At 41.8% G+C, this 13,984-nt stretch overlaps 1 protein-coding gene across 2 annotated transcripts in view; it reads right to left on the bottom strand.

Moving 5' to 3' along the window:
* The window catches only part of KITLG (KIT ligand), a 53,791-nt gene extending 45,263 nt beyond the window's left edge, over window positions 1-8,528 (bottom strand). The window contains exon 1 of one of the 2 annotated variants that reach the window (XM_068190353.1): window positions 8,211-8,528. In XM_068190353.1, coding sequence (XP_068046454.1) covers window positions 8,211-8,225 — 15 coding nt within the window. In that variant the 5' untranslated portion in view covers window positions 8,226-8,528. The remainder of the gene's footprint in view (window positions 1-8,210) is intronic. The other variant, XM_068190352.1, reaches the window with a different exon arrangement.
* Between the last annotated feature and the right edge of the window lie 5,456 nt (window positions 8,529-13,984).

Below are 13,984 nucleotides of genomic sequence, written 5' to 3' on the forward strand. Positions count from 1 at the left end.
GACACAGGGGAAAGCAATAACACTTACTTCTAAAAGGATTTCCTTTAAAAAAAAATAAAAGAGCAAGAATTTTCTTAATATATTAAGAAAATTACTGACTTTACAGAGAAATAAAAAAACTATTATCACTTCTAGAAATGGCAGGCCAGTATTTCTTCCTAACTGTAATAACAGATTGCAAGCACTGTAAAACAAAAAACCCAACATATTCCAGAACAATGGATTCATTGTAATCCTATCCAAAGAGACACTTTGCTTCTACAGATGATACAAAATATGGTAACAACAGGTTATTCAGTGGATTAGTAGTTGAAGTGGGCCCCAAAAGGTAACAAGAAATAAAAATGCCAGAAAAAATACAGAGAACATACACTGGAGATGAAGCTTAAGGTGTTTGGGAGCAAACAAGATGCTGACAGACACAGCTTCAGTACTGTGGATACCAGAAGTGCAGAAGTTCTGTTGTCAGAGGTGAGGACACTGACTTAAACACAGTAGAAGCCAGGAAAGCTGCACAAAGAAATGAAAGTATTTTTCTGTCTTAAGGGAAGGAGGCGATAAACTTGCTGTCATTTTCGCATGTGGCACTGAGCTATGATGATAGGAAAAAATTCCAGAAGAAAATGGATGGAGTATTATGAACATCATCTGAGATTGGAGTCAATTTTTAAAAATAGCAAGTTTTTCACTGATTTTAGTAGCATGAAACACTGCCTAGTATTACACTGTTAATGGAACAAACACTGAAGAAATAAATCTAAACAGTTTGGAACAGACTGCAATTATGGCCAGAATTTTTAGAGAGTGCATGCAAAATCTAGGGCATATTCTTTGCCAGGGATTACAGAAGATCAAAGCACCTTCCATGACAGTATTTAAATTTACAGTCTATAAGAAAGGTTTGCATTTCCTAGAAAATAAAGCAATGCCCATCAGAATCATTTAAACTGATGTCAAATACAGCACTGGTAGTTTTTGCTGTCAGAATACAAATGCAATCCAGACATTGCTGAAGCACAGTAACTTGAAAAATACACCAATTATGAATACTGGAGATACATTTTTTCCCTCGTTTTTATAATAACCACCAAAAAGCTCTGTTTATTCAGGAGCATGTTTTTTAATCCAAACGAAAGAGGGTGCCAAGCAGTGTTATACAAGCTTCCTAAATTCATTTGGCTGACTAATGCTCCTATTCCTGCATGCTTCAAAGTAATAAAAGAAAAACAAATCTCAGGAAGAACTGACATTCAGATCTGTATCAGTTTAAAGACATAATGCCTAATATTGTCTGCTTGCTATTTAATGCAAAAGACAAATTTTGCTGAGTTCACTTAATAATGAGCAAATGGAGGGTGGAAATTAGAGGGTTGGAACTTACAACAGACTATTAGCATGTTTAAATTTCAACCTCCCTAAATTTCTAAGCACTTCTTTTCATTTAGTGAATTATTTTGCATATATACAGCATATTAATTTAAATGTATCATGACTGACTCCTTAATGTCTTACTTCAGTTAGACCACAAAAGCCAGCACCTTGGTATCATACTCCCATTTTATACAATTATGAAATCTCCATAAAGAGACAGGAATATTTTTGGACCAACATGAAATGGAGGAAGAAACTTTCCTACACACTTTAAACCATCCACATTTACAGGCACTTTACAACATTAAACATTACATATTATTTTATATCAGTATTATACACTAATATAATAATTAAAGTTTAAATTTATTATATTAATTTCTTTTAAATGAAATTTTTATATCAGTGTATTACACCACATTTTCAGAATGTGTTATATACACATCATCAAGTTCATTCTTTTGTCCTGGAACAACTCTTACAAAAAGAGTTGCTGTATGCTTTGCACAGAGTTCATTTTGTGTTCTAAACAGAGATAGATTGCCAGGACATGCAAAACTTGGTTTTACAGTCTGACTTATACTGCCAGAATAACTTTTTTCCAAAAGTAATTAAGAGGTCATGTGTTACTAAACAGACCAAAGAATCCATCCAGTAATGATGTATCATGCTGCAAATATAAAAGGAAGTCATACCTTGGTCTGCTGATACAAACTAAGCATAAGCTAATGAGAAAAGTTACAAAACACTGTAATTCATTTAGGAGGAAAGACACTGGAAGGTTATCAGTACAAGTCATCCTGACTACATCAAGTACAGAGATACCAGCCATAGCAAATGCAGAATTTAGGTCCACAATAAATACACCGCATACACTTCACATATCTCTAAAGCTGTATTTAGGCTGCTTCTAAAAACTTCTCAAAGTATATCTTAAGAAGAGATGACAGAGCTAATTGGACTAAATTTATCCCTGGCCTTAACTGTCAGTGAACTGATGTCCCTGGAGTTGATGGCAGCAGAACAAATGAAAGGCAGAAGACCTGCTAAATAAGACACCAGATAAGGGTTTATTGTCCCTAAGACATTTACGGTGATTGAAGCCAGGTTCAGACACATGGGATTGGCCAAGCTACAAGAACAGATATGTCAGACAGACTGATATTTTCAGACTCTGACTTGAAAATACTTAAATCTTTCTGAATGGAGGTTCAGAGGGTGGCATGATTCACAATCTGTGAATTAGGAGTTGTGGTCTGAAATAGTCTCCCCCACATTCTTAGCTCATGTGTAAGCCACCCTCAAGATTGAACAAATAAACCTTCAACAGAACAGCTTCAACAAGATAAACTAGATAGTCAGAAGCTTCCCAGAGACTTAGGATGCTACCCAAGAAAATATGTGAATGTGTGTCTCTCTCACTTTAGTGCGTATGCTCACGTAAACTTTTCTAGATTAGCTTTGCAGTCTGGATTGAATCAAAGTTGTTCACAAATTCAGAGTTAATTGCTGTAGACCATGCATGCATCATTTATAACAGCCCAGACTAAACCTGCATACTTTGCAGAGCATCAGTCTAAGCTGAAGAGTGTAGCCCACCGCCTGGCCTAGCTCCAAGGCTGCCAGGACACAACATCTCTCTCTGACTGCCCAGCTCTGCTGCCTAAAACCAGTGAGAAGCCAGTGAGGGTAGAAGAGGACTGAAATGCCCAGCTGGACTCCTAGAAATTCTTCACTGGAACATTAACAAATACATGCGAATGTTATACAGGTGCCAGATCACAGGTGGGAGAAAGGGTGGCTCTTGTGGCTTGGGCTAAATATGATCTTGAGGGTCCTAAACTCGATTTTCTCCATTGAGTAGGTTTTGCAGCAAAACTGAAGGAAAAGAAAAATAACCAAGTGTTCTTTAGCAGCAGTGAAAGTTTAGGGCTGGGAGGTAAATGAAAGGTGACCTTTCAGAAGACCTGCTTGTGAGATCCTTCCAGAAGCACTGACCATTGTGAAGCAGCAGCTAGCTATTGTCCCTGCAACAGAGGAGCCTGCACTCAGTCCCCCAAGCCTGCACCACATGGTCTCACTTTTACTGTTGCTTCAAGTGATGATGAAATAGCTTGAAGCTAAGCATTTACCTCTCCACTTTGCAAAACAGTGTGCTCCACAGTATGGCTGCAAAGCAGTGAGAACCATAAGGGACTTCTTCAGGCAATACCTGCAGTGGTATCTTGCTGATGCTAGACCTGATGCTATTTTCACCTTGCACCCAAAATTAGGTCTGCTCCACACAGCAACAATAATGGCAAAACACATATAGAGCAGAAAATTCCTAATGAGATTTAAAATCATTACTGTATCCATCTACCTTATATAATTTAAACCTGGTTTAAATGGAAATAGTAACCAATCATTCACCCAGTGGTTATTAGATAAGTGTAGGAAATCAGATGACAAACTATTTCCTATACTAATATGATGCAAAGTGTTCATAAATCTGAACTCCTAAACTGGCTTTTATTCAGACATACAGTAGAATTAATGTCTTCATTATCATACTATGAATGATCTCTGATATTGTACATGCTACCATCTTTAATAAAATAAAATACTTAACACCATTTTTGTTTTCTCATATTTTCATTCACATACTAATACATGTCTGATACTATTTACATTTGTCAATAAGTAAAACCATCCAGCAAAGAAATCTGTATTTCATGTGCTCCCATGTGCAGCCAGTTATTTCAGCATCAGTAATATTTATGAAAAGTCAGTTTTGTAGGTTTGCATATGACTGGGTAGGTAATACAAACATGGGCCAAACAACAAAATTAAAAGAGCAGCGCTACCCCTTGCCACTCACCTTACATTCATCCATCTCCTTTTCCCACAAACACATGGAGAAAAACACAACCAACAAAAACAAGCAGTTTTACAGTGTGTTTAAAAGGCTGACTAATCTCAGGTTTGGCACACCAAAGACCAGGGCGAGAACAAGCACTTTCATTTTCATGTCAGCTCCCACAACACGCAAATGGAATTGCGTAGAGAGATTTTTCCTTCCTTTACTTCTAATAAATGGGTGTTGTGTTTACATACTGCATACTGAGCATTGCCCATCCTAAGCCAAGGGCTTCATCTTGCCAACTCTTAACTTTCATACAATATGGTGATTACATGAGCCAGCATACCATTAAATCACATAACAAAACTTGGAGAATGGCACTGTCAGCTTGCAGAGCCGTACCTGAAGGACTGACATGCAGTGCATAAAGGGGAAAACCAGATTTCCGTGCAATGGCAAAACTGGGTCAGGAGAAGACTGGGTTAATGGCGTCACTTTAAATGACAAAGCCAAGCGCCAAATAGTTCACAGAGATAAAAGCTTGGAAGGCACATAATAAAAAGCAGGTGAAGAAAATAAATAAATAAAATATTTAATATCATATATAAACAATATTCATTTATAATATATAAAATAAAATAAATAAAATATCCTCTTTATTCCAGGATGCTCTTTCCAGCTGCAGTCCTTGCAAACTGGCTTCCCTTGAGCAAAGTCAAAACCAGGGGAACAGAGACCTTAGTCCATTGCTTAACAAGAATAGCACAGCATCTTTCTGGCTACAGCAAATTCTCTTTTTCTATTTAATGAGCAGCAGATCTATAGCTGGCATGAGCTCCAAATATCTTCCAGATCCTAGTGTTCATTTTTTTTGCAGAATGAGCAAGAAGGACTGATGATCAGAAGTCACTACTTCCCCTAAAAGCAAGCTCACACCAAGGTATCAGGTATCTGATTTGCATTTCTGATTTAGCCTGCTGGTAAGAGTCTAGAAGTGCCAATTTAAGTACTAATTCTTTTTCCAGGTACTGGTCCACAATAATTTCTACAGAGGCTTCCACTTTAGTGACACAAACATACTGATAGGACAACCTAAGGTGGTAATTTAACTGCCAACAATAATGCACACCTTCAGAGGTAGAAAGCTGTGCTGAAATCTAAGACACTTTCAATACTGAGGTTTCTAAGAGGATGTGTATCTAACTTACTGCAAGAGATAAAGTGCCTGAACCATGTATCTGTGATACCTTATCTGCCTTCAGAGCTACCCCATAGATGACCCCTCTTTGCAACATATTTCTTAGTAACTTAATCCTATTTAGATTGTCTTCAAATCAAAGAACAAGCATATCAGAAAACTGCTACATGTTTCTGCAAGATCATATCACACTGGCACCACTAACCCTGTTTTATTCAAATTGTAAAAAGCTGTCCAGATGTCAGTGACAATTTATTTGTTGTCATATTAGCATGCAAAAGGACATAAACTCACTTCTGATAATAGTTTTAATTACTAAGTATATAAGCCTACAAATCTTCTCATCGAAGTAATCCTTCAACAAGATTAATTCGTGAAAATAGCCTCATTGAAAAAGGATTTGTATGACTGAACCCTAAATGCTTAATCACTTCTTTAAGGAAATCATGACTTACAAAGAAAAATCCAGGTGTTGGTATGTTTAAAACAGGGAGGTTATGTATCCATCAAACCACGTAGTTTCATAAACATCACTTCTAGGACTGACACTGTTGGGGAATGTGCTTCTGCAGTTCCTGTGGTTTCTCAGGTTAAGACTGATTTAAATAAACGGACCAACTTGCTCACATTGAGTCTAGTGCCCAACACAACTCTTCTTTCAGCACTTTTGTTGTACTGACGTATGACTCAGCTACTCCTCCAGCTGCACTAGTTATATATTATCACTGTGCAACATTACCTCAAAGATCAAAATCCCTGATTTATTTTAAACAATATCCAGGCATTACCAAGTGTTTGCAAGGCTCAGTGAGTGTGTGGTTCTTGTTTTCTGTACTACATGTATTGCAGAATATTTTATTGTAAGAAATATTAACCTCCTTTCCGGTTTTCCCATCTTTTTCTTTCCACTACAACACTTACCAGTCTAGACAATGGCTGAAGTAGCCACAGGAGAGCATACAGATTAAGATTTACTTTAATGTGTCGAGTGCCATCATGTGCTTAAGTCCTCTTTCTTGTAACCACTTCACTTGCTCTCTCTCTTTTCACAGGGTCTTCATGGCTTTAATTGGCAAGTCTTCTTTAAGTATCTCCTGCTCTGATCCCCTTGGAGTGACTAATGGTTTGGTATCACATTTGTTTGCTACTCCTTAAAATATAGCAAACAATCCTTTGGAGAACTAGGAGTCTGTCAGTGCCTCCAAAAAGCAGGAAGCATAACTGCTTGAAGGCTGACAGATGCTTCACCACCATGACAAGAAGCTGTTCCACAGGCTACAGCTTGTGAGCCCCTGAGTCAAGCCATATGGTCCTGAATGCCAAGACTGCCTGTCTTTCCCAGTTTACTGGGAGAGCGGGATTGTTCCTGCTTTGCTCTGAATTTGCAAAAGTAGTCTGCTGACTTTTATAAGTTTACAGTTCAATGTAATCAAATGCTTGACTGCTTCCACTTATAAATCCTCATTTGTAAACACATAAACACAGCTCTCAGACTTTAAAAGACCCTTCACAATTAATAATCTATTCAGCATGTTTAAATAATTGTGTATACAGGGTCTGAAATATCTTTGTTCAAGGCATCTATAGTAAACTAATGTGAATAACAGCAATGGATATGCATTGCTAAAATTGAGAGCTGATAATTTAAGATAAAACTCTGGTGTACTTCAGCATCACAAAAATTAAGTCTCCAAGTTTTAAGTTCTCAAACATGGGTACATTCGCCAGTGCTTTGGCCAGGTGAAATTTAAATATTTCAGAAAGTGAGTACTTCTAATTCCTCTCATCTCTTGAAAAATTATTTAACTACCCAAAATACTTTTGGTAAGATTTTTTTTTTTAATATGCTTTATGTCTTTTCCAGTGACTGTATTCTGAATGTCTTCCCTGGTGTGGAGGTGACCCAGCAATTGCCAAGAAACAGACGAAGGCAAAAAGTATCTCGCTTCTAACACAGAAATGTAGAAGGGAAAAGCCCCCAGCGCAGAGGCAGCAATGTGCGTGTCCATGCATTGTTCTCTCCCGGAGCAGTCCTGGCTCTCGCTGGGGTTTGCCCGGATAGAGGGTATCTGCACCTTGCGAAGTCCGGCCTTAAACTTTCTCCCGTTAAGAGTTTCCTTGAGCCACTTCTTGTTACAATTTTCCACTCGTGTCTGTCCCTTGCTTCCTTCTAAAAAACGCACAGCATAGTGACTGAAATATCTACACAACCTCCAGAAATAATGGCAAGGGCTCCCGCAGCGGCACTGAGCGGCACTTCCCGGCAGGATGCGGGAGGACGAAGGGCGAAATACCGGGGTTCCCACAGCCCCCGCCCGGCGCCGCACGCTGGAGTGGCGTGCGCGGAGACACCGGGAACCGCAGCCACTGCACTGCTGCCCCCGATTATTTCATATTCTCGCACTCGTCAGGGTAACTCAGACAACTGATTTACTATGGCAATTTTTCCCAGCGCCTTCCAAGACTCGGCCGCTGGTCCGGCCGTTTGCTGCAACTTTTCCACGGGCTGCGGAACGCCGAGGGCAAGACCGGACGGTATTTTTTTTTTTTTCTCCTCCTCGCCTCGCTCCCCCATCCCGTCCCCCAGCGGCAGCGGCTGCCACTCCCGGCGGGTACCCCCCACCTCTCGGACAGTCCGGGAGCCGCCGCCCCCGCGGACGCGCACTCCCCGCCCGGCGGCTGCCCCGGCCCGCGCCCCTCTCCGCGCCTGCGGCCCCGGCCCCGCTCCGCCGGGGAGCCGCGGGGCAGCCCCGCCCGCGGGCAGGTGGGTGCCCCCCGCCGCCGCCTGGACGCACTCACTTGTGCCTTCTTCATAAGGAACGGCAGCGCTGCAGTCCAGCCCAGCCGGCCGTGTGCAAACTCCCTTCAGCGGAACTGTAGCTCCAGCATAATGCAGCAGCCGATAGTCCACGCATTGGGGTTGCCCACGGCGAGCCCCGCGCTGCCTCCGCCCGTCCCGGCGCCGCTCCGCGCGCCCCGCTGCGCCCCCTCCCCACGGCCTGAGTGTCCGCGCTCACTGAAGCCACCGCCGGCCCCCGGCCAGGTCTTTTATATCTCCGATCTGCCTCCAACAGCGGCGGCGGCGGCAGCCCAGGCAGGACACGCCTTTCCCCTCCCTCCCGCCCTCCCGGAGGACCAGGAGCCCAGGCAGACCCTGCGGGGCGGGGGAAACCCGAGTTAACTTGGGGCAAGTTGGAGGCAGGAACAAGCCGAGCCTGCCCCTCGCCAGCGCCGGAGGGGAGCGGGGCCGCGGGCGGGCCGCTACGGGGAGCGGCGGGCGGGGATGCGGAGGGGGGGTGTGGGCATGGGGGGCGGGGGGCGCTGGGTACCGGCCCCGGAGGGGTCGGTGCAGAGGACTCCTCCCGCCTGGTGCCGGGGCTTCCGCGGTGCCCGGGACGGCCGATCCCAGCCGAGCGCGGGGAGCGGAGCGGGGGTCTTTGGCCCTGCCCGCGGTGGGCTCTGGCAGCGTGCAGGGAAGCCGCACGCCGCCGCGGCATTTGAGGTCAGCCAGGCTGCGGGCGCCGAGCCAAGTCCTTGGGTTGGGTCCCCCCTCCCACGCTGGGGAAAAGGGGGGCGACCCCCGGCTGAACCCGCCGCCGAGCGCCGACTCGGCCCGCGGTGGGGAGGGCAGCGGGCTCAGAGGCTGGCGGGGCTCCCAGCCGGTGCCCGGTGCTCCCAGCGGAGCAGCCGCTGCAGCTGCGCGCACCGCCGAGGTGGCAGCCCTGGGTTTGCCATTGTCATTCCAGTGCTGCTTTCCCATACTCGGTGAATGCTAGTTAAGCGCTGGGATAAGCATCTCAGCTGGAGCTTAGAAACTCCTTTACCTGCTCCAGACAGAAAAATTGTTGAGCAGTGCCTCCTAACGCTTCTTCAAAGGTGATCCTGCGGGTCTTTTCACATGCTGTTACAATTTGCATCCCGTGTAAATAATGCATTGGTGTTGGGTGTGGAAAAGCGACTTGACTTACTGCTTGGAGTCTTCTGGCCAATCCATCACAGCAGTAGCCACAGAATTTGAGTCCTGTTCAGAGAAGGCAGCTCCCAAGGTTAATATGAATTAAATTTTGGGCGTGAATTAAATGGAATGTAGAGCAGTTCATGGAACTAGTATCTCCTGAAACAGCCATACTAGGTGAAAATTTAAAGAACATTAAAATGAAGAAAGAATAGTCTGACCCAGTCAATGGTCATTTCCTAAAGGACATTAGGCATGCTCAGAGTGTACAATAAGAGATTTCATTAGAAAAGTCAGTCTAATTTCCACCTAGAATTAATGATAAGTTTTGTAAAGACTTGGTTTCTGCCAAAGTAAAGGTGAGTTGTTCAGGTACAGAAAGGTTTTGAACTCATCCCCAACTTTGCTATATATTTGGAGTTCATCAGATAAACATCTAATATAATTTCGCAGATAAAAATCTAATATCATTTTGCTTCTGCATCAAATCGAGAAAAATGGGTCAGTAATTTTCTTTTACAGCATGACAGTACTGATGGATTCATTCCCTTTGTGTCAAGTTTTTTTTTTTTTTTGCATTTCATGATTATTACTAAGCTGAATTTGTCAGACTTTGATATGCATATAGTAATAATCTGTTCCTGTAAAGCTATAGATAAGCAGTGAAAGGGAGGAAGCCTGTAACAACAAAAGAAACCAAGGACCTTATTCACTGAAATAGTGGTTTGTGTATCATCTAGCAGTGATCAACCAAGTCACTTTCACTGTCTACACATTTAACCAAACAGGTCCAGGAAATTAAAATGTTATGGCATATTTCCTCCTTAGAACAGATGACCAGTTTAGTCTCCTGGGGGGAAGGCCTGGAAAGTGTGAAAGAGCAGTCTGTGGCAGCAGTTACCTATCTTATGGAAAACACTTCTGGTCTTTCTCCATGTTGAACTCTATCACAGTTCACAGTTAGTCATGACAGGAAAAATTTTGTGGATGCCCTGTATCCAGTTACATTACTGGAAATTGTGCAGAGTGAATAACTCTCTTGGGCATAATTTAGTTTCTTTACCACCCTGGCATCATGCACCTTTTCTGTCCATTCCCAATTCAACTACTTGAACTTGCCCTTGTGTTTAATGCTCAACTATAGTGAAGTAGTGCCCTTTTCATCTCTTCCTTTTGTGTTGGCAATTTTCAAGTGTATTACTGCTGACACTGTCCTCAGTTTGGTTTGGGAAGACTCTTCTATGAAGTTCAGAATTTAATAGTTTAAACTCATTAATATCTTGTGCCTGTGTCCCATAGGAAATCATGTTTTTCTTGGTCTTGCCCATTTCCAATATAGTACCGACTTTTGATTTCCCAGAGGTGAGAAGTGATTAGCCATGGGCTGTTAGTGCATTGACTGGTAGCTTTCCAAAGCCCACCTGCAAACCACATTCAGTCTTCTACTCTACAGCCTACCTTATTTGCATTTCTAAATGCTTGGGGGTGAACACAGGCTCTGTCATTGTTCTGTGCAAACCTGTTCCTTCACAGGGAAGCTATGGAAAACATTGTTAGTTATCCCAGCTCTTCACAGGATTTAGTTCCACCCATTCAGCAGGATTGTCCTCACCAGGAATACTGTTTGGCCTGTATGGAAATACCAGCCACTGAAAATTAAGCCTTTCCAGTCTAACATGAATGGAAAAGACTCACCATCTTTACCAGCTGAGAAATGGCTGTTAAATGGCTCTTAAATATTTTTTATTCTGTAATTTTGTGGAATATCTGCTATGCTTTCCATGGCTTCAGTTCTGCGCTCAGTCTGTTGATAACTTTGGGTGCTGGCTGGAACAGCTGGAATTTGGGAATATGCAGGATGACATCCAGCCTCAGCCACTGAGATTGCTGGACTAAAAAGTGTTCTGTGCCAACTTGGAAAATTGAAAAAATTTCTCCTATGAAACCATTTAAGATGTGAAGGCAAACACCAGTGTGTGCATACTAGAAAGATAGCACACTAATCCCATCTAATCGGTTACAGACTGAGTATGTGGGCTCTTTGCTGGCACATAGACCTGGCCTGTAGCATCAGTTTAGTTAAATCCCCTCTCACCAGTCTTTTTTAAGGACATAGAGTACTAAGTACACACACTCCTAACCTACTTCAGACACACAGAATTGAAAAAATTATATTTAAAATTGATGTATGTAGAGCCAAGAAACTCAAAAGATGGCCTCAAACTTCTTTAGGTTTTATTTACAGAAGTACATGGTTGTAGAGGAATTACTTTCTTCAGAAAAGACAAGCCTTGCAAGATTTACAGAAAATTATATTAATTACTTTGACATTGAGAAGTACTTTGGGATAACAATCTCCTAAGAGGTCTTTATCTTTGATACCACAAAATGTTCTAGGTGTTATTCTATGGTTGTGAACTTGTACACTCTAATTTCAGAGCACAACCCAAACCAATATTTAGTATTCTGTCAGAGTACATATTTTGAATTTTTAATTGAGCCTTATGCTCAACAGTTACCAAAGGGACTGTTAGTTTATTCTAAGCATCATACATCTTTTGTTCTGTATACAAGTGACAGGGGGAACTTCTGCAGATATTCAATATCACTGGTAAATGAGTAAACAAATGACTCAATTAATACTTAGTCCATGAGGACCTGCACACCACTAATGAGCCACTTTTTATCTCATTGAGCACCATAAGAGCACAGGATTCAGGTGTTTTTTTTTTCATTCACATGACCTGCCTCTAAAGATTTATTTGTGAGAAGCAGTTTCCATGGAACTGATTCTTCATAATATATTAGTACAGACTCAGATTTTAAGGATAATTTAGTTTATCAAGACTGAGTTTGGGACTTAATAACTTTAGAAGTGAGGGAATAATTTGACCAATAGAATGAAAGACTTTTGTAGCCAATGAGTATTAATTCTTTTGCTTGTTAAAACATATAAATAGTGAAGTTTTGAATGACCTCAGAATCCCCTCCACGGAGAAGCCCAGGGTAAAGAAGGACAAACAGAAACATTTGTTGGATCCATGGTGGTGATTATCTTCTGCTTGAACTGTCTCTCTCTCCTCCCACCCCGTGCCTCTTTTCTGTTTCTTTCTATCTCTCTAATTTACATTCATTGATAAATCAAATCTGTGTTAATGACTTTGGCATATGTTCTTCTTTGTACCTTAATTTAGGAAGGGGCATCTCTCACTAATCAGATCTTAACACCAGCTGAGGGAAAATGCAATATTCTGGATGAACAGAGATATTTCCAAAGGAAAAAATAATTGATTGAAATTGAATTATTTATTAAAATTATAGAATTTGTAGCTCAGTATCTCATTATGATGCTTCTCCAAAACCCATCTAAATGGAAAAAGAAGAAGCAAGCAGTATGTCATAGGAGTGGAGCCAGGGAGCTTCAAACTACTAGAAATCTGTTCAAGAGATGCCAGTGAAGGAGGCTGGAGTTACATGATTGTGTGTGAGATTTATTTGCCCAGAAGCAGATATGGAGACAAAAAGGTAGAAAAAGCTAGAGTGTAGTCTTTGTTGTCAGTAGAAGGAAGGTGGGCTTTGCTTATTTGAGTATGATCCTGGTCTGAAATACTGATGGAGTGAAGGAATGATGGACTTCTATTGGAAGTTTAAAAGTGCTTCTGTCTATTGGTGTCTTTACTGGTTTACTTTCCAGTAAAATGAGTTTAATTAGCATGCAAAGGGTACTCTGTTTTACTAAGAGAACTTTTTGGCAAGGAAGACAAGCCCAAAATAAGAAGTTGCACTGATGCTGTTAAAACTCAATCAGTAAAAATATAGTTGTAGATAGTAAAGAGTAACCATTATCTGACTTAGGTGAAATCTTATTTCTACTATTCTTTCAGTATGCTACAGTTTTAGCCTCTGAAGATCTCACTGGTATGGGTGGATTCTCAGCTAGGAAAAAAAATGTTACTTGGAGAACAAAACCTGGGAAAAGCTGATGCTGCTGAAGTTTTGTGATCCTTGGCAATCCACTCTTGGCTTCTGGTGACCCTCATGATGGTCACAGATGTTAGCAGAAATGTGAAGCTCCTTGAAACTCGTGTAAAATTTTGCAGCCACTAAAGTCCCAAGAAGATCAGAGGATAGCAGCATTTCAACGATTTTTTTTTTTTTTGGTCTTAACTCTCAGGGTTTCACTTCACATGTGTGCCAAGAGGGGTCTGAATCTGGGATTGCACTAAAAAACAATATTCTTTTGAAGAATTACTTATATGTGTGCTCCTGAAAGATCAGGGAGACTCTGATGGCATGCTTCTCTTTCCTTCTGTGGGGGGGGGAGGTAGCAGGGATAAATGGTGTCCATCCAACTCTGATTCTTGGCATTCAAAAAGAGACTGGAGTATACCTGAGGATGGACAGATCAGCTGTTTTCCAAGACTCAAGTCTGTGTACACCATGCTGTGGTAGTTGCTAGTGGTTATGTTCAACAGTGTTCAGCATGGGTCAGTTTACCAGAGTACAATCAACACCTTTTTTCTTTTTCTGAAATGATGGTATACCAAGACCGCAAGGACGATTTGCTCTTCCTTGCAGAGTTTTTTGTGTTGGATTTGGTTGGAGTTTTGGAGAGCAG

This window comes from Anomalospiza imberbis, chromosome 5 (genome assembly GCF_031753505.1).
Source record: "Anomalospiza imberbis isolate Cuckoo-Finch-1a 21T00152 chromosome 5, ASM3175350v1, whole genome shotgun sequence".
Lineage (NCBI taxonomy): Eukaryota > Metazoa > Chordata > Aves > Passeriformes > Viduidae > Anomalospiza > Anomalospiza imberbis.